Source organism: Haliaeetus leucocephalus, unplaced genomic scaffold (genome assembly GCF_000737465.1).
Source record: "Haliaeetus leucocephalus isolate CR32 unplaced genomic scaffold, Haliaeetus_leucocephalus-4.0 Scaffold306, whole genome shotgun sequence".
In the NCBI taxonomy this organism is placed as follows: Eukaryota; Metazoa; Chordata; class Aves; order Accipitriformes; family Accipitridae; genus Haliaeetus; species Haliaeetus leucocephalus.
This window is the reverse complement of record NW_010972742.1, coordinates 2,864,472-2,887,097: the sequence shown is the minus strand read 5'-3', so window position 1 is coordinate 2,887,097 and position 22,626 is coordinate 2,864,472. Positions and strand designations below refer to the sequence as shown.

The following is a 22,626-nucleotide window of genomic DNA, read 5'->3' as shown; positions in this document are numbered from 1 at the left end:
TGTGTTTCAGGGAAAACTTGGCGTGCCAGGACTGCCCGGCTACCCGGGCAGGCAGGGCCCAAAGGTAACTTGGATGGGTTCAGCCCCGAAAAGGTGTGGGGTGTGCTGGGGAGCCCAGCAGACCCTGATGGTGGTACCATGCAGAAGGCTCAATCCCCTGCTAATGGGACAAGGTGGAACGGCAGCATTTCCCACCGCGCGCTCCCTCCTTCCCACCCGTGCAGGACAAATTCATAGATGGGTAAAAAATAGCTCCCAGCCCTTTTGCTGGTGGAAATCGGTGACTGGTTCTGCATCGTTGCAGTCTCCTGCGAAGCGGTGGGAAGAGAGGCAGCGGGACGCGAGGGCGTGCGGGACTGCTCTGGTGATGGATATAAACAGGCTCCGTGTGAGCTTTCGTGATAGTAATAGGCATAATAGTCTTTCTCCTTGTATTATATCTTCAAAGATCTGCGCCGGTGTTAACTAATTAATTAAGGAGAATAGCTAATGAATCAGGGTCTCCCTGAAATTAAAATAAAACTGCTGTTTGCAGATTTGCAAACATCCTTTATATCTTATCTACATGCCCACCTCCATTTGGGCCATTTTCAAATGTTCTTTTTAATTTAAAAACTGTGAATTCCACTACATAGACTAAGGCTGCAGCCCAGTTTTTACACGCCCTGGAGGCTTTGGGAACTTATGTTTTTGTTAACTTTTTTTTTTAAGAATCATATTTTATTATTCATGTTCATTGCTTGGGAAAAAAAAAAAACAGGCTTGTTTAGCACTGGAGACATAATTATCTGCAAGAGATTGTTTCCTGGTTGTGGTGTTGATGGTTTATTTTTTAATTTGCATTTTATATCTGGGGTAGCTTTTTTTTTTTTTTGCATTTCTTTGACTAATTCATATTTTAAAAGCAGCAGCAGCAGCTATTCTCCAGGCACTCATATCAGAAAGGAACAAGCCAGGAGTTAAATTTTCATGGGCAACATAGTGATTTAGGAGCGAAAAAACAACAGCCTGCCTGTTCCCCAGGCACCCGGTACAACCCTGGGCTTGGGCCTTTGCAGTGACTCCTAATGAGGCAATGGACCTTTTTTTTGTGTGTGTGTGTTATTTTTGGATGAAATTTAGTTTCTGAGGTCATTTCAGGTCTGTCTTTGGTTTTGTTTTTATTAAAGGAAGGTTTAAAAAAAAAAAAAAAAAGGCGTTGGGAGCTGTGGACGTCAGCGGGTGCTCGCTGGGGGTTATTCCAGGCCAGCAGACGCCTGGCATGGATGGAGGGAGCTGCCTCTTTCTGTGTCTTGAACCTCTTTCTCTCTCTTTGCTCTTTCCCCCAAGGGCTCAATCGGCTTCCCAGGATTTCCAGGAGCCAACGGAGAGAAGGGCACACGGGTAAGAGCGGCTTTGTCTAGCTGCTTTGCTGATTTTTTTTTTTTTTTTTTTTTTTTTTTTTTTCTCTCCAAGGAAAGGTCCTTGGGCAGGACGTGGGGAATGCTCCGTTGCAGGCAGGTGCTGGGCTGATGCTCTGGTCGCTTTTGGACGAAGGGCTTGCCCCAAAGAGGGTCGTCCCACTGGCTCGCATCCCGGGATGCGATCGGTGGTCCTCGGCACAGGGAGCGCAGGACCAGCAAGAGGCTCCTGACGCCGGCTGTTGGGAGAGGAGGATGCCAGTAATAGCACAGGCAGCTCTGCAGACAACAGCTTTCCAATTAAGCACTGGAAATTTTTCCCTCAAGATATTTTAAGAGATTTCTCTGAACCTGAATCCTTCCTGCACTGTCAGACTTTGCTCGGGGCACAAAGAGCTTTTTAATTAACACTAATTATTAGAGATGGGTGAATCTGTTCAAAAGCAGCAAGAACCATCTTTAGCCTAACTTGAGATTCAAAATACATAGCTGAAAACACTTTTACAAGTTCCTCCTTTTAAGAAGTGGAGCTATTCTAAATTCATAAACACCCCTAAAATGTGGGGGCTCTGTCCTCTAGACTTGTCTCTACCTCTCACCCCACCTCCACAGACTTTGCTCCTGAGTGGGGATTCTCTAAACACACTGGTGTTTCTTTTATTTTGTGGAAGACATGCTTGAAGTAGGGGATTGACAGCACAAGCATAAAGTCATTTTCTGTACCAGCTCTGGTCACAGGGACAAAAAGGGGGAGTGAGGAGAGCGAGTGGAATTAGTTTCCTTTTTACTCTCATTTAAATACAAATGACTTTTAACAGACGAGTTTGATAGGAGCCCAGAAAATATAAATCACTTTGCACTGCATTAATATCATGCCACTGAAATTTGGTTTATATCCAGCCCCCCCTTTCTTTTTTCCACTGAGTAATTTTCATTTCATTCTGAACTACAGATACGGCATCCTCTCCCCTCCCTCCACTCCAGCCGAGCAGGAGGAGGGAGGCCATGAATAAGGCAGCTGCCACGACAGCCTTGAATTCACTGTAGCCCTATAATTACCGCCCGCCTTATCAAATATACAGCAATAAAATCCTTGGGCTGGATTTTTCGGGTGGTGTAAAACAGGGCATTGGCACCGCAGCGGGGCGAAGACGTGCTGCTTTGCTTCCCCGAGCATCTGCACCCCTCTTGCTCCATCTGCTAATTTTATTCTGGTGGGATGGAGAGCCAGATGACTGGGATGGGAAACCTTTCAGGGAGTGGAGGAGGTACCAGGAGCTGGTCGTTTATGAGATGGGAAAAACCCCCAAGAGTTAGGCTTGTTGAATTTTGGCAATGTCCAGCCTGAAAGGGATTGAGGAGGGAGCAAGCGCCCTGGGAAGACGCTCAACTTTAGGACCAAGGCAATGATGGCAAGACAAGAAAAGGAAAAATCAGCAGTTTGCTCCCGTTTATTCTAAATGAGCCTTGTGCTCCTAGGAGGAGGTAGTGAGACACTTAGTTACACCCCCTGGCATGCCACACATCAGTGTAGGAATTGAAAAGGATTTTTTTGCATTTCAAGCCCAGCCTGGAAGGAGACAGGGCAGCTCATATCATCCTGAATTCAGAGCTGAGGTGCAGCTGGGCCAAGACAGGCTGCGGAGCACGCTGTGGTGGGGCTGGCACCGCTGTACCGGCAGCCCCGAAACCACTGGTGTAAAGGAAGGAGACAGGAATTTGGGGAGAAATTAGGGGTTTTTTGTGCAGGGACAGGGACTGGCACCCCGACCCCTAATGGGGAGCACAGTCTGGCACACCTCTGTCAAATAGAAATATGCTGGTTTATTTTATGGTAATTTTAGGGTTTTTCTCTGCAATGTGTGATTGAACCATTTCTGCCACTTTACACCCAATCCAGCAGCTTGCACTCATTTTATTAGTGTATATGTGTATGAGAGAGAGAGAATATTTTCATGGTCAAGTCTCTGCTTTAGTAAAAGGAGCCCAGCTTGAAATTGTTTTAGGAATAGCAGAAGTACTGGTTTTCAGTAACCGTTTTGGTATCCTCCTTCTTTTTTGCTCCCAAGTATCCGATTTGAAATAAGTGAAAAGCAGTTATATACAGAACAATAGACGGAGCTGGGATCACACTGCGCCAAACCAAATGGAGACCATCAACTTAATTTAAGCCTTGTTGAGTGAGACTTGATAAATCCCTCTCTGTTTCTCCTGAGACCACTAAATTTGTTATTTTTATGAGCATGTTCACATATAGTCAAGAAAGAGAGTTTCTAAGATTTGCTTCTCCACTGCATGGTGGAGTAGCCCAGCTGAAACAACCAAAAATCATTTGTTTGTCTTTTTTTACACGACATTACTATTATGCTATTCAATGCAGTTGTTTATATGTCCAAAATAATATGAATCACGCATTTCTCTTACGATTGTCATCATCTAGGAATGGAAATAAGCTTTCCAGCTCATTATTTCAGCAACACAAGTAGTCCTCCCAAGTCCTTAAATAATAAATAAAAAGGTGAAACCCAAAGGCAGAAGAGCAGTACCAGCAGATCCCACCAGCGCAGGCAGCTGAATTTTGGTGCTGGCAGAGCCTGCAGCACCAAAGCTCCCCAAACCTGAAACCGCAGCTTCTGGCTGTTCAGCTGCACAAAAGGGCTGGCAAAGTTAAAAATGGGGAAAAAAAAATAGGATGTTTGGTGGTTTTGGAGAAGCGTGACCTGTTAAATATCACGATAGTTTTAGCGAGCGGCTGCTCGTCGCCGTGCCTGTTCTCACCCAGCTGCCCGCAGCCGGAGGTGAGCTGGGGTGAGCTTGCTTGGATGTTTTCAGGACCTGATCATAAAATCAATAGTTAGACGTGAATAAGTGGTCTTATTTTTAGAGCTAATAAGCCCCTGCCATTAGCACGGGGTAATAGATCTCCCTGCTCGCCCAGTCTCGCAGAGCCTGGGGCATGCGTGGAGGTATCGAAATCCAGCCATTTATTTGGGTGCCTAGAAAATAATCTGAATTTAGATGCCTTTCCCTCGGTATCCCTGTTTGAGAAATATAGGTCTGTGTACATTTACAGTGCTATATAAATTCTTCGCAACAGTACACAGTGCTGTATGCATGATTAATGATAGCAATAAGCAGGGGAAAATTTTGCTTAAAAATAGAATTGAGGAAGGAGGAGAGGAGTGTGTGGGGCTACCTGCAGGGAGGTGGCACACACTTCTCTCCACCTGCTCTGAATTTAGTCTCCCGTAGCTAAAGGAAAACCAGCTGGAGTACTTTAAAATGATTTTTGTAATTAATTAAAAAAAGCTATGCCAGCAGGGTTTATTAAATGCAGCCACAGAACAAGGAGGATTCAGCAGGACTAATTTTAGTAGCTTGAAGAAAGTTGATTGTAAAGTTTTTCAGCTCCTGTTTTATGTTTGCCTGGTTAATGAGTGCCGAATACAAGAAAGCAAGATTGTGAGATGATGGATTTGGGGCAGAAAATGGCAAGTGATATTTTAAGCGTTGTGTATTCCTTATATAGAAGGCAAGTCTCTCTCCCCCTTCCTTTAACAGGTGATAGGTAACAATAGTGGACTGCAGGTCCAAAGGAAGAAAGTTCAATCTATTGGAATTATTTTGGTAACTTGACACTAGCCAAAATAGCGCTTTTCAGGGAGCAAGCTCTAGGCCATTAGTTTTCTTTTAGGCGCAGGGTAATGGAGCTTAACGCACTGCCAGATTTAGGACCCAGCCATCTCTGTCTTTTTTCTGTCAGAATTAATCACAGTTCCCCATTACAGGAAGCTGAGTGCATCTGTCAGATCTCATGAGCCTGCTGCTTTGTCGCTGCTGCAAAACAATGTCTTAAATTACTTGTTTAGCACAAAGTTCACAGAGATGAAGAAAGATTTGTAAATATGTGGGGCAGCTTAATTGGCTTGTGTGGCGTAAAATAACTGCTCAGGGCAGGAATCCTGCTCTGCTGCTGTCGTTCCTTAAATATTTCATAGTGCAGGTCTTGCAACATGTGTGCGAGGACCAGCCCTTCCCCGTGTCGGGAGCTGGGTGAAGGGATGAACAGAGATCAGTGGGAAAAGGGATTATAGGTTTTGGGGTCGCAAAGTTGAAGAGCTTTTTTCTGGCTCTGGTGTGTTGGCTGGCTTTTTAGGAGACTGCGTGGTCGGGATACTTTTTCTTAAGAGATTCCTTCCCTCAGGTGGTAGATGTGATCTGGGCATTGGGATTACCATCCAGACCTGCCCAAGCATTATAAATTAAAATAAATACAAGAATCTTGAGACGAAAGTAAACCTGCTGTTGTCCTTTCCATTGCAAACGAGAACCGGAGAGGTTTTGAGGACGGTTGGTGTGTAACAGGCTCCATTGCGGGTTCATCTGCTGCGAACTCAGCCTGCGATGCCGGCCGCTAACTCCTCTCTGTTTCTTTTTCATTGCAGGGGACACCCGGCAAACCAGGTCCAAGGGGGCAGCGCGGTCCAACGGTAATGTTCCATTTCTTCGTTCTTGCGCGTTTGGAAAGCTTGTCGAGGCCAGGGGAAAGTGGGATCCGATTTGTGTCCTCACTGGGTAGGATCTGGCCTTCAGCGGTTAAAGCTAAGCAGAGGGGACGCAGTGATTTGGGGCTGGGGCTCACCAGTGAACGTGGTTGAAGGTCATCAGATGTCTGGTGGCAGTGACGAAGGCTCCTGTCATCCCGTGCTGCTCGTGGGATGGCTTGTTGGTCCGGTGCAGCTCAGGCGTTTGGGTGCTTTGCCTGGTCACAGTGTAGTGCTGTGGGTAGCAAGAAGGGCTAAAACATCATCTTTTGTGTCTTTCTAAGGGTCCACGTGGGGAAAGAGGCCCTAGGGGAAGCACTGGGAAACCTGGCCCAAAGGTAAGGTTTTGGGGAGCCTATTGGAATTGTCCTAAGAAGTGTTGGTATAGGAGACTCTCTGGTTCATCACCCTCCATTTCCCTTCTCTTCTGATCTTCATTGCCCAGCCAAATGGTTCATAACCCACCCATAAAGTATATGCACAGATCCTAAAAATGTGTCAGCCCACGTTTCAGCAGGACATGAAGTGCACGCACGAATTAAGAGCCGTTGCAACCCGAAGAGGAGGGAGCACCCCCACGTCAGGGACCAGCACAACCTTACGATCCACTGACGCTTCCACTAAGCCCTATTTTTTGGTGTTTAAGTAGAATTTAAACCACCTTAGAGGCCTTAAGCTGTGCCATGGTGAAGGGGCATATATTGCTGCTGGGCTCCAGAATGTTGCACCCTGCTGAGCCACTTTGCATGCACACTGTTGGCCCATGATTGGTCACCGGGCAAGATAAGTATTTTTCTGCCAGCCAACCTGGAGGCACACTCAGCTCCAGAACCTGCTGCAGAGACCAATTAAGTGACCATCAATCACCGGGCATGATGGAAGCAAAGCTTTTGTAGTGAGACATCGTCACCACCGCGCTGCCGGATTTAAAAATAAATGTCTCGGCTTTGTGTCGGCATGAATTTTTGATAAATACTTCATCTTTGCGGCGGCATTTATCTCTCAGAGGGAGGCCATTATCTTGTGGAAATATCCTGAGCTCGCTGACGTTATCTTTCCTGTATTTTTATTAAGCGATGTGGGGGGAACAAGCAGCTGCTCGTATGTCACTGAGTGCTGCTCCTGATACAGAATTATTAATAGAGAGGGGCTGGGGGAGCCGGTGGGGTGTGGTGTCACCGTGGGCTTGGTGCCATTTGAAGTCTTGTGCAGTGGTGATATATGTATTTTTAACGGTGTGTTGTTTTGTTTATTCATAAAAGGGCAACTCTGGTGGTGATGGCCCCCCTGGTCCTCCTGGCGAAAGGGTAAGACAAGCTGGTTGGGCTAAAGCAGGACTCAATCCAAGCCTGTTAGTTTAACACAGCAGACGAGGCAGGTTTGCAGGGCTGAGGTGGTGCTGAGGGGTTTTTGCAGTGAGCATCCTACCGAGTACCCTGTTAAGCAGAGAGGGGAGGGGTAGGAAGCTCTCTGGAGCCAGGATGCAGCTTAGCATGCTTTGGTCAGCAAAAAGGAAAAATCTGTTTAGAAATACGAGGTGAAACGTCCTTGTGTGGAGAGAGGTCTCGCAAGTCACCTACAGCTCTTAGGTCCTTTCTGAGCTCTCCAGGGAAGGCTCAAATGGGACCTTGGGTGTCCTGTGTAAGCTTCGCTCTGTGGGAAAAAGGAAAATTCACCCATGGTGTTTGTGTAGACAGTCAGAGCCCTGGTTTTCTGGAGGAGGTGGTCCTCTCAGACCTCGTGCTTTTTTCTCCAGATAACAGCACGCGAGGTGGAAAATACTGAACCAATGGGACTTTCATGATTTTAGCCTCAATTTCTGCCCTTTTTTTTTTTTTCCTGGGTTTTGTTTTGTTTGTAAATTTTCTATAAAATTGTTGAGGGAGGAAATAGATGAAATTGGTCCCTGCTTTGCATCTGCTGGTTGTGACCACAGGGACGAGGCAGGGGCTGCTGCCGCTCCAGTGCAGCAGCGTGCTGAAGAGCATCACCTGCCTTGCAGCACTGGCCCCAAAGCCACCGGGCTCTCTTCTTTTTCATTCCTGCATGAGCTGGTAGTTCCCGTGCGCTCTTACTTGAGCTGGGATGGGAAAAGACCTATTTTTCATTGCACTGGGAGGGAAAGGCTCAAAGCGGTTGAGAGCCCTATTCGTGTTTGCAGTGGTTTTTGCAGCTGGACAGGCCACTCAGTTAAACGTGCCCAGTGGTTCTTATCTCTCCATGCATTTTTTACAAGGGATAGCCCCGTGCAGCTGAATCTCGCACTTTGGGGCATTTCTTTGGGGTAGAAGTAGCTGGCTTTCCATATCTTTGTGCTCATCTGCTGTTCACACAGAGCTAATATTTCATAGTAAAGCATTATAGGTTCCTTAACCATGTTTTCTGGCTTGTTTTGCATCCCAGGGACCACCAGGGCCTCAAGGACCGACTGGATTTCCTGGACCAAAAGGCCCCCCTGTAAGTAACTCTCTTGAACATGCAAAGAAATACATAAGTCTTTCCCATCCAGCTGTGATTGCCTGTGCCAGCTCAGTCTTAGCTGCTTCTCTGACAAGCGGTGACGTACCCAATAAAAGGCATTACTGAGACATCATGATAATAACCCGACGGTTTAAGATTTTAAATAGCCAAGTAAATTGCAGCTGATTATAAATGTTCATTTCCTAATGACTCAGTATGGCTAGGATCTTTCATGGTTGCTCTGTTCTTTATTTTCCCTCTGTATACTGGGAGGACAGCACAACAGAGTAACACTTCTGTCTCTACAATTATTATACACTGGTGGGGGACCTCAGAAACCTTTTTGGAGTGATTTCCTTCCCTCTGGTGAACAGCTCGCTCCAGCTCTGGACCTGTAAGATAAATCTTTCCTTTGGGAGATGTGTGGGAAAGGGCCATACCTCTTAGGGTTCTGAGCACCCCCATTTCACTGTAAAATGGGTGGGAACTAATGCAAGGAGGCAAGGAGATTTGATTCAGTCCTGATCGCGGTTTTACTACTGAGCACTTGGTTGTGTTCCTTCTCACTCTGGTTTTCTGCTGTAGGGTCCTCCTGGGAAGGATGGATTGCCTGGTCACCCCGGACAGAGAGGAGAAACTGTAAGTAGCCCAAAATCTCGGGCAGATCATTAGTCCTGAGTCTCGTCTTGCCGGTTGGTTTTTCTAAACCCTTCTGTGCAGCTGGGGAGATGTGGCCACACGTTTGGTTTCCTGGCAGGTCTGTGTCTCTCCAGCTGCACGGGATGATCTATGGGAAGCAACCCTCTTCTGAGCAGGACGGGTCGGTCTAATGATGATTTGGGTGAAGGTCGTGCACCAGCTCATCTCTCTCCGTCCCTTTAGTAGATTGTGGAGGTCAACACATGCATCATGCACGGAGGAAAATAGGAATGGAGAGATGTAGAGATGCTGATGACCGGCATCGGAGGCAGTTGGGTTTCTGCCGTGACGGTGCTGCAGAGGCAGCTCCTCGCGAGGTGGGAGGATGTTGGCTGGGGCCGAGTCTGGGTCAGCACCAGCACTTGGTGTGGTGCTTGATTTCATGAGGTGGAGAAGCAGCTGGGGGGTGATTTCTGAGCAGCCCCTGCGGCCAGGCGTTGTACCCCAAGGACTCACCAAAGCGCTCATCCCTTTGCCCTCCCGAGGGTAAAGGTTGTGCCTCCGCTCTCTGGAGCGTTATGGGTAAAATCTGTGCTTTCTTTCCCACTCTGTCCTTTGGAGATGTGCAGGTTTTACGCCTCTCTATTCCAGAGACATAACTCTAGGGCTGTGATAGCAGAGATTTTTCATGTGAGACTGGCTCCATGCTTCACAAGCTCAACTTTCCATACCCAGCTGTGTTAGGTCAGGGGCATTTTTATTTTCTCTGGAACCTGCAATGGGGAGAAATAAACGCCTTTCACTTATTGATGCACCATGTGGCCAACACCAAGAACTGTTGCACAGCAGAAAAGAATTACAGCCCAGTTTTGGCAGTGCTTGTTTAGAGAGGAAGGCAATTCCTGGCCAAGACGAGGGGTGCAGTGGTTTTGCTCTAGTTTTTCTGTCCGCACCGGTTACTGCAGGACGCTCGTGTATCAGCCGCTGCCTTAGCACCCGAGTAACAAAAGCACCTCTGCTGATGCTGCCTTTTAGCCAGACCTATGCCCAAGGGCCTCACCAAGTTTTGCTTAAGCCCCTCCAGCAATAATCCCTTGCTGCAACCCAGGCAGTGGCTCCTGGCTGTTTAGGTACCTCACTGTATCGTACGCATACTGCTTTGTCCATTTTAAAAGGTTTTGTTGCACAGATGTAATCATTGTTTCTCACCAAAGGAGAACGATGAGGCATGTGGAAGGTATGATACCCTGGCTGTCGTGCATCTCTGGTAGTCTGTTTTCTGCACCTTTTTTTGCTTGAAGGATACCCTAAGCAAAAATGACCCTTCTGCCATGTGTTCCTCTGCATGCAATAATTAGTATCTTTCTGTCTGGCATTTTTGGGGGTGTTTATTCTTTTTCCTCAGCTGTTTACCATCCAGCTCATTCGCTGTTGTTGGTATGTCCCTCTCCCCGACACTGCATGCTGCATGTTAGCTGATAGACTCTTTGTTCTGTGTTTATTTTACAGGAAAAAAACCAACCCAACTTCCTCTACTCAGCTTTGCATTTTTCTCCACTGCCTTCCCTAGCAAATGAGCATTAAAAAAGCTTTTCACATTATGCATTTTTCCCCTCAACTTATCACAGAACAATTTAATTAACTTGCCTGGCATTTGCTAAGCAAGGCAATGCAAATACTGCTAAGCGCAACACCAGGTATTTATTTACACCCCATAAGACTGACTTTAAGGCAATGATTGTGGTATTTTTAAACACACAGTCCTCAGGTCAGGTTAACTTAAAAGTGAAGAGAAGAGTTTTCACCTGCCAGAGCCTGGCTGTGACATTTAGTTTTCTTTCATCGAGTTATCTGTAACATCCAGGACACCTACATTCAAATCGGAAGAAGCAGTAAAAACTTTGCTTCTATCTGCTGTTGGCAACTTTGGAGACTGGAATAAAGCATCAGACTCCCAAGTCTGCATTAATATGAATGGAGACTGGGCTTTCAATTATTTGGGGTCTGAAAGTACTCCCTAATAGCTTTCTTCAGTCATTGCAGCAGTAGCTTACCTATCACAGGCAAATCCTTCCAGAAGACAAAAACTCTGTTAATCTGTGCCATGAACAAACTTGCAAAGATTACTTTCCTCTGCATCCTCTTAGGGTGCACACAGACATGTGCAGACCCAGGTAGCAGAAGTCCCTTTTTTGTCCCCCCTTCCTTATACAGTGCCAAAAAGCAAGGAGAGAAACATCAAAACAATTAAATACTATTTCCACATCAGTAGCCTTGTCAGTGCACTCTGTACCTTCATGCAAGAATACCTACACTTGAAATCTGTGTGTCAAATACTTCCCTTTATTTTGCTTTTCATTTAGTAGCAAATAGGCCTGCTGAAGGATGCTGAAATATTTGGCCATATTAGATTGACAAAGATTGGACCTAAAAAAAATCATGAAAAATTCTAAAAACCCTGTGCCCAAGGCTCAAACAGGATAAAAGGAAACCCTTTTCTTCAGATAAATAAGAAAAGTCCTGCACAGAAATGGCTGAAATACTTTTCTACGATAAGAGTTTAAATTGTACATTCATTTCGCAAAGATGTTTTGCCATTTCCCCATCAATGACAGGATATTTTCTGTGATCTGCAGACAGCTAGAATAGCATTGAGTAGTTTTTTTAGCACGACACATTACCGTTGGCTTGGGATTTATCTGATCCTCTTTTGTGGCAATGAGAAAATAGCCTGTGTGCCCTAAATGATATTTCTCAAGCTTGTCAGCATGCTATAGTAAGAATGATAATTAATGTGCTTTTTAAAGAGTGGCTTAGGAGAGCTAAACAATTGCAGTGGTGATAGTTCGTTATTGTCACTCTTCAGAATGTCCTTATAAGTAGCTGTCATGGAGACTTTGCTACTCATCAGCATTTGGAGAGAAACACATTTGTGATTTCTTTCAACAGATGTTGATGAAGGAAATAAAGCTCCGCTCAGCCCCCAAGGCTGGTGGGCTGTGGGCTTCAGTGGGGCTGGAGATTGGTGCTGCTGGTGCCGAAAGTGGAAGACGGTCACCCAGCCTCCGAGCTCCTGGGAGCTAAGCCTAAAACAGATCTAAGCCTAAACCAGTACCAGAACGGGGAGCGGGAGAAGGGAAATGGCTTTTAAGAATTGCTTAGCGAGAAGAAACTCGCACTGACTTTTTAATAGCCATTTACTTTATAGGTTTTGAGTGTTTTTATGTATGTGGCCAGTCCTTCAGCCAAACCACAGTAGCTCCATCAAAACAGCAGAGCTGAGCTTTGAGAATCTCTTTTTCTTCCTCTGTTTCACCCCTGTATAAATGTACAAAGGTGTATTTTCCACCTTCTCTTTGGTTTCTTGTTTCTTTTGTCTTCGGGTGTCCATCCCTTCCCAGTCAGTAGTTTCAGCAGAGGAGGAGCAGTCGGGAGCAGTCTGTGACCCTCGCTGGAGTACTGCTTGGCAGAAGTGTCATCTCTTTCTCTTTTACCTTTCTCTAACAGGGTTTCCAAGGCAAGACCGGCCCTCCAGGACCCCCTGGTGTCGTAGGCCCTCAGGTAAGAAACAAATGCTCGTGCTTGCACCAGCCCTCTGCGGCTCACCTTCACCAGATGGGCACAGCAGGCTCGCACAGCTCTCATGGTTCAGCTGGAGCTGCTGGGACCGCAGGTTATACAGCACAAAGACTCTTCTTCCAGGGAAGGCAAAGTCATGTGGAAGCAAGCTTGGTGGCTTTGAAATTCCCGGCCAGGCTATGAAATAGCCCAGTGGGTCCCAGCCCACCTTGTCGAGGCGTTAGGATGGGATTTAGACAACATGCCTGAAGGTTGCTGTAAATAAGGTGGCTCCTGTGAACTTGACAGACCTCCCTTGGTGTAAAGTTGGTGTAGGGTGAGAGAGAGACCAGCTACACACAACCTTAAAGACCAAAGGACCTTAAGCGACCAGAGTGTTAAATGTGATCTCAAAGGGCTGTACGGCTGCCGGGGCGTTCAGGGCTGTGTAAGCGTGATGCAAGAGCGCTCTTGTATGTTGTTATGAAGAAGAAATGCATCCCTCTTTAACATAAAGTGCTGCTAGATTCTGTCAGAGTTGGGCTATTTGTCTTTTAGTCGCCATGAACCCTGTGCAATCTGGAAATAGTAACTGCACAACCAGAATTTGTACCCCTTCAGTACAGGCATGCAAGGCTCGTGGATCAGTTTTGTAGGCAGAGTCCTAGACCAAGTGGGACTGGCTTTGGGCTGAGTCTTCTTTCCTGAACTGCTGGGGAGGTTGCTTTTTAATTAGAAAGTAATTAATTTGTCTTCTTTAATGATAGTGTAAAGTCCCTGATTGGTAAATTCCCTGATTAGGGGCAATTCCCTGACTGTGTCTGTCTTCTCAAGTGCAAATTAGATTGTATAGCAATTTTATTTGGCTCTGCTGCATGTAGTTAGCGTGATCTGTGGCTGCTGAGCGATCGCAATGTTATCGTTCTGCTTACACTAAGTGGCACCCTGCAGCATGACATGAATTACAAGCACCGTCCCAGCAGACATCAGCGTGCAGGGATGTTATAGTCTTGTGCATATGGCTTTTGTCCTCCTCCAAAATGGGCCACTTGGGAACCTTCTGCACTGGGCCTTATGTTACACTCGTCACCGTTAGTGCCCACATACAGCACAGAGGCAGGCAGTAATTGCTGTGTAGTACAAGCCTAATCCATTATTTATGCCCCATATAAGGAAGAATCAGCATGATTGTAGAGTACTTAGGAAGTTTTCAATTAAAAAACAAACAAACAAACAAAAAAAACCCAACAAAACAAACCACCTAAGCATAATAGTTGTAGTAATAGTATCTCAGTTATGTGAATGCTTTCATTCCAGAGGTTCCCAGTGCCTCCAGTCTGCCAAGTGCAATGTTGCCCACTTCCAAAATAAGGTCCCTTTAGATGCCAAAGGAGGCATCTCTCCAGGGATTCCTGGTGGCACTGCAGGGGACAGCTAAGGGAAGGAGCATCTTCCGTCCCACTGCAACCTAAAGGACTAAACTGGTAGCCTGCACCTCTTCCTTCGTTGGTTGTGCTGCTGATACCCAACACCTTCTCCCCAATCTCTGTTTCTTCAGGGTCCCACTGGTGAGACTGGGCCAATGGGCGAGCGGGGACATCCAGGCCCTCCAGGTCCCCCAGGTGAACAAGGTCTTCCTGGCCTCACTGGAAAAGAAGGGACCAAGGTAGGGACTAGCAGCCTACTGAATTCATCCTCCTTGGATGCCTGCGTCTCTCCCAGAGGTGGAGAAGGATGATTCAGAAAAGACATGATGCTTCGCAGTGTCTCATCACAACTTGAGCCCAGAGAGAAGAGCTGGGTCTCTCTGGAGTCTGCAGATCCTCAGCTATTTATCGCTGTCGTTGCAGGGGGACCCCGGTCCCGCTGGTCTCCCAGGGAAGGATGGTCCCCCCGGTTTGCGAGGCTTCCCCGGAGAGAGAGGTCTCCCTGGCCCCATTGTGAGTAGAAGCTGCCCGGTCCTTCCAGCGGGAAGGATGCCCAGGCGGTGCAGCACCCATCCCCCAAAATGACTTTGTTTTCTTCCCTCCAGGGTGCTCCAGGGCTGAAAGGCAACGAAGGTCCCCCAGGCCCCCCAGGTCCAGCAGTGAGTATCCTTGCCCTTACAGGCACCATCTAACGCATTTACAAGCTTGACAAGTCAAAACAGAGGGTTAGTCACAGCTCAGCACTTTATCCATTATTTCCTTTGCACTAGCTAACGACTTGCTGGATATTGCTTTATTTTACAAGACACATGTGTAATAGCTCGGTCATTTTGTCGTGTCAGCTATGAACATACGTGACAAGCGGAGGGAACTGGAATGATTCAGGACGTCGAGAATTTTGCTTCTAAGTCACCTGCTGTCCCTCTGAAAGTTGTCCCCACTTGAGATGTGTGCTCAATGCAGCCCTCCTGGAAGAAAATACTCATCATCCAACCCTCCCTGCTGCATTGGCCATGAAATGGCTCATGCTCTTGTTCCAAGCTGATAATGTGCCCCCAGGAACTGAGCTCCCTGCACCATCCAGAGGAGAACCCAGCCCTTCCAGAGATTTTAATTTAAAAAAGATCTTCGGGACCCCTTAGGCTGATGGTACCAAGTCATCGCATGGTGGTCACCCCATCAAATGTGCTCACTTACTGACGATGCATTTACAGCATCCTACTGCTGGGTCTCTTTCTGTCTGTATATAGATGAAGCTCGATACTCCAGTTAATGCTTCCTTCCTTCTTCTCCGAACAGGGCTCTCCCGGTGAGCGCGGTCCCGCGGGATCAGCCGGCCCCATAGGCTTGCCAGGGCGACCTGGCCCCCAGGGACCTCCGGGACCCGCAGGTGAAAAGGGAGCCCCAGTAAGTACCAGTATAAAGATTAACAGCTGTGTGTCAAATAGAAGTGTGTATAGTAGGAAGCTGAGCATGGAGACATTCCCTGGGGTAGGTGTGTAAAAGATACAAAAAAAAAAAAAAAAAAAAAAAGAAGGAATTTAATTAGAAAGGAGTTTTCTCATCTTGGGTACATCAAACGGCTGAACGTTAGCTGCTCAGCTGCCCTGTTTGTGACACCCGTGCTATCAAAAATGGATATGATCCCAGGGACTGAAATGTCTTCAGGCAATGAGAAGGGATGAGGACCGAACAGGTGAAATGACAGCCTGCGTGACCTCCTAGTGACAAACAGCCAAAGGACAGGCCTCTGGGCAGAGAAGTGAGCCAACCCCGGCACCGCTTACGAGGATGCAATGGCAGCAGCAATCTCCGCTGAGCCCAAATAAAGCCTTACCCTCGCTCCGCCCTGGCTGAAGGACCCACGCAAAGGTGCTGTGGAGTTTTTCAGCTCCGCTTCCCGGGATGCCGCGTGCTGTCACAGCATCGATGCTCCCAGGCATCCCGCTGGCACCCGTGGAAAGAGCTGCTCTCAGCAGAGCGCGGCTGAGTCCTGCCATATGGTCCCTCTCCCGAGCGTTCACCAGCCAGCCCGCACAAACTCTCACGTCTTTCGCTCCCCAGGCACGTGCGTGAAATGTCACGTGCGGGCAGGAGAGAGTGGGCTGGGATGGCTATTTCTGTCCCCGAAGAGCACAGCGCCGTGACAGTCCCGAGGAGGGAGGCTGTGCCTCTAATTCACACCCCAATGGTTTTGCAGGGACTTCTGGGTTGCCTGCCTCAAGCTTGAGCTCAGCTTCAGACCCAGCAACGTGAGCAAATGCTGGCATCGGTGATTTCAGACTACATGAGGATACTTACTTGATTGATTGTTGTTATCAAAAATGTTTAACAGCCACTGTATTCCACATTTGCTGGCTTATTAGAAACTCCAGCAGCTAGTCCAGAGGCAAGAATTTCCTGGTGAATCAGCTTTATGAACATCTGTCCTGCCAAGTACCTATATGATGTATCAGTGGACAGATGAGTAGGCAATTTATGTGGCATCTAATTATTCAGAAGACAGCACCCAGGACTCAGATGCAATTAAATTATGTACGAGGAAACTGAAAAATATTCACTGTTCGGTTCCTATAAACAAATTCAGTTGAAGGCTCCAGGTCTGAGGAATATGGGTGGATGTTTAAGCCGGAGGCCAGCAGAGATTGCTTTATTCACTTCAGGTGTTTTCCTTTGTCCAGGAGTTCAGGAGGGAGCTCGGGGTCTCCTGAGAAACCCCCATTAGCTGGGGATCAGCCAGGGAGGGAACAGGCACCGAGTGCTGGGGCAGCCAGGATGAGAATCAGTAATAACTGGCTTGTGGGAATAAAAATTAGTTGGGGTCTTGTTTGTCATCCAGAGAGAGATGGCAGAGGGTTCAGATTAAATCTGATTATGTTGCTATAGCAGTGAAATTGCAGCTGTGATCTGGGTATTCACTGTTCAGATTTGTTTGTTCTTTCTTTATCTCTTGAGAGAGAAATGTTGTCTTGTTTCAGACAGAGAGCCTGATGAAATATCAGCTGGAAACTGGTTTTGCTATACATGCCTATATAGTCAGGGGTCGTTAGCAGCTGAATAAAATGTTACTGGGGTGTAATGGGTTGGTTGGAGGGTGGAGGAGAGCTCTGTGTGACCTACCTGCTTGTTCTGCTTCCAGGGTGAGAAGGGTCCTCAAGGACCGGCTGGCCGGGATGGCATCCAGGGCCCGGTGGGACTGCCGGGTCCAGCAGGTCCCGTCGGCCCCCCTGGAGAGGATGGAGACAAGGTGGGAGCAGCTCCCTGTCGCGCAGGGTCATTCTGGGAAGGAACTGGGAACCGTGCCCCATTGCCACCGCGCTGCTTCCACCGCCTCGGGTTGGATGTGCTGCTGGTCGTAACCCAAGGATATTTTACGGCGCTTGCAATGCCACGGGATCGGCGGCGTCCGATCTGGGGAGCAGCAGGCAAATTGGGCTGTGTGTGCTCTCTGCCAGCCAAACTGCTTGCCGAAATCCAGTTAGCCTCCCCCGAAGCCTGTAGCAGGTGGCCTGCCTGGGGCTGCCTGCCCTTTCCACGTTAATTACCTTTCCCCACTCTCTCATTAAGCCCCTCTGGACTGGAGGATTCTTAGAAAACATTAGCTGGGACGAATCACTCACTGGTGCTAACAAGGTCTGCAAAATGATGCTTCTTGCATCGCGTGGCAGCCAAGGAAAGTTTTAGGATGTAAAAGGGTTTGGTTACACCTGGAGTGGCCAAATCTCTGGCCTTTTTTAGAACATGCTGGGGTGTTTCTGTGGGAATTGGCATCTTTGGGATGAGGGTGCAGACGCACAAGGCTATTACTTGAATGTTGAGGTATGAAAGTGGTCACCAAGTGAACTAACTGTGCCCCTTTGTACCTGGCAGGGCGAGATCGGGGAGCCTGGCCAGAAGGGCAGCAAGGGCGACAAAGGGGAGCAGGTGAGTGGGGTGGATGTCATCGTAGCTGCTTCCCTGGAGGAGTGTGCTTTTGTCGTGTGACTTGCTGGAAAGAGAAAACGATATCATTTTAATTTCTTTCTGTCACTGCTTCATCTTCTCCTTTGCTTCATCAAATACCCACACGATGTAAAAAAAGAGTGAGTGCCTGAAGTGTGAGGCTCCCGCTCCCAGGAACACACTGAGATGTTTCCATGTCACCCCTGTACTGTGTAAATATCTGTGAAACATTAGCAGCCCTTGCTATTGAACTTGGGTGTCTGGCTGTAGTTCTTCTAGTTGCTTATATCACACTGATGCACCCTTTAAGTGCTGCTCAGAGCCTGAGGAACGGAAAATAAATTACACATAAGTCTCTAGAGAGAGATGAGTGGTGTGATATTGCTTCGCTGGAGCAAAAACTCGTTTAGACATGCCTGCCGTGCCACTGGCACCAGGGCTGAGGGATGTTGGTGTGTCGGGGGAGACCTGACCTTGTCCTCCCTGTTTTGGGAATTAATGCTTGTTTAATGGAGGCTGTGTTGAAGGGCATCACCTTTTCCAGGTGAGTTTTTTACTCTGATCCTAATGGTGACATTGCACTTCTGTTTCGTGACAGGGTCCACCAGGTCCTACCGGCCCGCAGGGTCCAATTGGTCAACCTGGCCCAGCTGTGAGTATTGTCCTTTCTTGGCAGAAATCCTCTCTCTTGCCGTAAACTGTCCCGGGAAGCGCTGCAAAGAGTGGCAGTTTCTGCCTGGCGCTGCCAATGCCCAACACACGAGGAGGGCATTGTGGCAGGAGGTGGTGGAGATGGGGCTTTGCATCTACGTTGTGTCTTTGCTAAGCTGTGTTAGACTCTTTCCTCGTAGGGTGCCGATGGAGAGCCAGGTCCTAGAGGACAGCAAGGCCTCTTTGGTCAGAAAGGTGACGAAGGACCTCGAGGTTTCCCTGGTCCCCCTGGCCCAGTGGGCTTGCAGGTAATTTGCAGCATTGAGGGAGGGCTTAGGGTCATGAGAGCTGGGGTTCCACCTGAGATGTTCACAGGTAAAACTCGTCCCCTCCACCTCCACAGGGCTTGCCTGGGCCACCTGGTGAGAAGGGAGAAACGGGTGACGTTGGGCAAATGGTAAGATGCTTTCAAACGTCTTTTTTCATCACTGACAGACATTGCTCTAAGAAACATGTCTTAAATTTGTCTCCTCTTTCTTTCAGGGCCCGCCAGGCCCACCTGGACCCAGAGGTCCATCTGGACCACCAGGAGCAGATGGTCCACAGGGTCCTCCCGGGGGAATAGGAAATCCTGGTGCAGTAGGAGAGAAGGTAAAGCATCCAGACAAACCCGACTGAAGCCCACAGGAGTTTGCTACGACGCTCACGCAGGGGCTTTGCTACATCAGCAGAAAACTCACCACCCTGCAGAAACAGGAGTGTGATCACCCTCTTTTCCCCTCTGCAGGGTGAACCTGGTGAATCTGGTGAGCCTGGTCTTCCCGGCGAGGTTGGCCTCCCGGTAAGTACGTTATGGGGTGCCTCTTGCTCTGATGGAGAAGAGCTTTTCTTCAATGGTCTCCCACGAGGAACTGGTTGAAGAGGTGTCAGACAGGCATGGATGTGGATGGGGCTGCAGGGACTGAACCAGCCATGTCCTTGGTTTGGGTATCGGGCGACGCATCGCCATGTTCCTGGGTATTTATAGTATAACGTTTAGTCACCGAATATGGGCTACCCACGACTGAACAACACAAACACCATTTAATCTTTGTGGGAAGGGACTGCTAAATCCTGTCCTCGTGTTTTGAGATACAAACAGAGCTTCTTTCTCAGAATTGATTAGAGGATAATTAGAGATCAGTAAGTTGTTTTCCTGGATAATAGAAACACCCTTTTTTCCTTTACAGGGTCCTAAAGGTGAAAGAGGTGAAAAGGGTGAAGCAGGTCCCTCTGGTGCTGCTGGTCCCCCCGGACCCAAAGGTCCACCAGGTGATGACGGTCCCAAAGGCAGCCCTGTAAGTACCCCCTCCTGTCCAGGCAGTGCTTCCTTTTCTTGCCCAGCAGAGATTTCTGCATGAAAAAATGTTTTCCAGAGATTTTTGTGGAAATTTGAAATAGTTTACCAGCCAGAGAATTGCTCCTCTCAAATTACGTGATATTAGTCCCCTTTTTTAGGGTGCCAGTGAGGAAAAGACCCAGCTGTACCATATCTTCCAGCAATACTTGAATTATTAGTCCTTTTTGCAGGTTATCAGAAAACTCACCCCTATGGAGAGGCCCTGCTGTAGATTTACTTTGCGCTTGAGCTTACATATTGCCAAGGTCCTCTGCACTAGAGCAAGGCTTCCAAAATAGCGTAGAGAGGATTTATTTGAATTTGGGAGTTGTAACTCTAGGGTCAGATCCCTGCTGATGCTAATTGCTATAGCTCTATTGAAGCCAGTAGAGCTATACTGATTTATACCAGATGACAATGGTACAGTATTTATCTTGCCAGCTTCTTTGATGCTTTCTGGCTGAAGAAATTTATTATGCGATAAGCAAAGATGGCATGAAACAGCAGAGGAGGCAGGGGAGTTAGTCATCTCTCTTAACAGATGGGGTTTTGGGATATCACGTTATTGGTTGAAGCCTATTGTCTGAACACTGGTCTCAGAATCATTTGAAGTACACAATAGACATTGTATGGAGAAGAATGGCGAAGTGTTTTAGTCATTAAATGCTTTGAGAGGATCTTCATGTGAAAAATGTTACACATCATGTAGTAAGCAAAAGCAAAATCTTCTAATCTGCGCATTCCCCAAAGCTGCGACAATTTTGCTGTCGCTTGTCCAATGTATTTACGAAAAGTTAGATGAAACTCCCAGCGTTGCCTCTGGAACTTTGCGTAGTCTGGCTGCAGAGCTGAACTGGTGGCTGTGACAGGGTGAAATTACTGAAGATGCAAAGATGGGGTGTGATCTGGGATTGTGTTTGAGGGTAGGGAGTTGGGGTTTTGCTCTGTAGGGTGACTCCCTGTGTTGTCGCTGGGGTAGCAGGCACTAGCGCTCTGCATTTCTCAAGATGCAATATCTCTGACTTGGGAATATCCTTCTTCTCTTTTTGCAGGGTCCAGTTGGTTTCCCTGGTGACCCTGGTCCTCCTGGAGAACCTGGTCCAGCTGTAAGTGTCTCACAGAAGGGCAGTTAGGTTCCTCCTCTTGGTTTAGTGAAATACGACTGTGTGCCACTTATTCACCAGCAGCTCCTCTGGCATTTACTCTTCCTTCGCTTGGGAAAGAGTAGGAAGTCCCACCATAAGTCTGTCTGACCACACTATGACCTTTGCGGCAGTAGCTCTACGAATGCTGCTCTCCACAGTATTTGACACAGGGCGTTTGCTGTTGCCAGTGTTCTCAACGAGAGATGGGCAGGGATGGTGCCTGGTGACGTGAAGACCAGCTGAACCACATCTGCTGCTGCTAACACTCTGCTCAACTCTATTCATACCCTAAATACGCCTGTTTGTTTCTTTCTTCTTCCTTTTTAGGGTCAAGATGGTCCCCCTGGTGACAAAGGTGATGATGGCGAACCTGGACAGACTGTGAGTAACCGGATAGATGAGATCTGTTCCCCATCAGTCCCCACAGTTTCTATGTGTAGGTCCAAGGATTTCTAACACAGGAGGACATAGAGCATCTAATTCCCACCAGCTTCTGCTGCACTGGTCCCCTCATGCCTGTCCCTCGTGTCTGTATCAGCCTGGTTGCTGCCATCCATTCAGCTTGTTCAGCAATACGTGCTGAAAGCAAAAATTAACTTACAGAAAAACAAAGTCTAAGTCTTTCATTTTAACTTTGCCATGCCTTATGGTATTTCATGGTGGGAAGGGATAAAAGAAGATACCACCTGCACCCCCGAGGAGGTGTCAGTTGTACTGGCCGCCCACACCTCGACTTAGCACAAACTCTGGATCTCAACTCAAGTTTTACACATTTGCTCCTCCTTCCCACCATCTCGTGGTGCAGTTATGGCTTGTTCTCCTCCTCTCTCCATCTAGGGTTCCCCTGGTCCCACGGGAGAGCCAGGCCCCTCCGGACCCCCAGGAAAAAGGGTAAGCTGATTGTTCAGGAGTATTTTTCCAAATGTATTTGTATTGACTTTTTGAAACTAATGTTATGACTATATCTGCAGTAAATGCAAGACAGTAGTGTATAAAATAAATAATAATTTGTAAAAAATTCGATGCACCATCCACAGTCATTGGAAATTGACGGGAAGTTGTCAACCATGGATTTTTTTGTGATTTTAACACCCAAAAGAAAATACAAGTGTGAGGTGCTCCTGCTCTTCCTGCCTTGCTGGCAGAGCCCAGGAATTCATTTAGCAAGAAGCTAATTTAAAAAGCTTTTCAGAGATATTTGTCTCCATTTTGTCTTCTTCCCTGGGGCTGTAGCATCATTTTGCTAATTCCAATAGACCATTTCAGATCAGTGTTATCTGATTGTGTTTTGCATCTATTATGTGCTTTCTCTAGGGCCCTCCTGGTCCAGCCGGTCCCGAAGGAAGGCAAGGAGAGAAAGGAGCCAAGGTAAGAGCTGAATGGGATTTCACTTCTGCTATGTCCTTTGTATGCCAAAAGGATCACCCTCTGATGACGCTGGTGTTTTAAAGACAGTGATTTTGATTTTGCTGAATTTGGGGC

The 22,626-nt window shown here is 47.5% G+C and overlaps 1 protein-coding gene across 1 annotated transcript in view; it reads left to right on the top strand.

Moving 5' to 3' along the window:
• The window catches only part of COL5A1 (collagen, type V, alpha 1), a 156,309-nt gene that overhangs the window by 118,698 nt on the left and 14,985 nt on the right, over positions 1-22,626 (top strand). The window contains exons 31-54 of the mRNA XM_010570808.1: positions 11-64; positions 1,330-1,383; positions 5,846-5,890; positions 6,229-6,282; positions 7,207-7,251; positions 8,348-8,401; positions 8,990-9,043; positions 12,551-12,604; positions 14,160-14,267; positions 14,452-14,541; positions 14,634-14,687; positions 15,328-15,435; positions 17,168-17,275; positions 17,899-17,952; positions 18,569-18,622; positions 18,822-18,929; positions 19,025-19,078; positions 19,165-19,272; positions 19,409-19,462; positions 19,851-19,958; positions 21,052-21,105; positions 21,472-21,525; positions 21,982-22,035; positions 22,459-22,512. Of these exons, the coding sequence (XP_010569110.1) occupies positions 11-64; positions 1,330-1,383; positions 5,846-5,890; positions 6,229-6,282; positions 7,207-7,251; positions 8,348-8,401; positions 8,990-9,043; positions 12,551-12,604; positions 14,160-14,267; positions 14,452-14,541; positions 14,634-14,687; positions 15,328-15,435; positions 17,168-17,275; positions 17,899-17,952; positions 18,569-18,622; positions 18,822-18,929; positions 19,025-19,078; positions 19,165-19,272; positions 19,409-19,462; positions 19,851-19,958; positions 21,052-21,105; positions 21,472-21,525; positions 21,982-22,035; positions 22,459-22,512 (1,638 nt within the window). The remainder of the gene's footprint in view (positions 1-10; positions 65-1,329; positions 1,384-5,845; positions 5,891-6,228; positions 6,283-7,206; positions 7,252-8,347; positions 8,402-8,989; positions 9,044-12,550; positions 12,605-14,159; positions 14,268-14,451; positions 14,542-14,633; positions 14,688-15,327; positions 15,436-17,167; positions 17,276-17,898; positions 17,953-18,568; positions 18,623-18,821; positions 18,930-19,024; positions 19,079-19,164; positions 19,273-19,408; positions 19,463-19,850; positions 19,959-21,051; positions 21,106-21,471; positions 21,526-21,981; positions 22,036-22,458; positions 22,513-22,626) is intronic.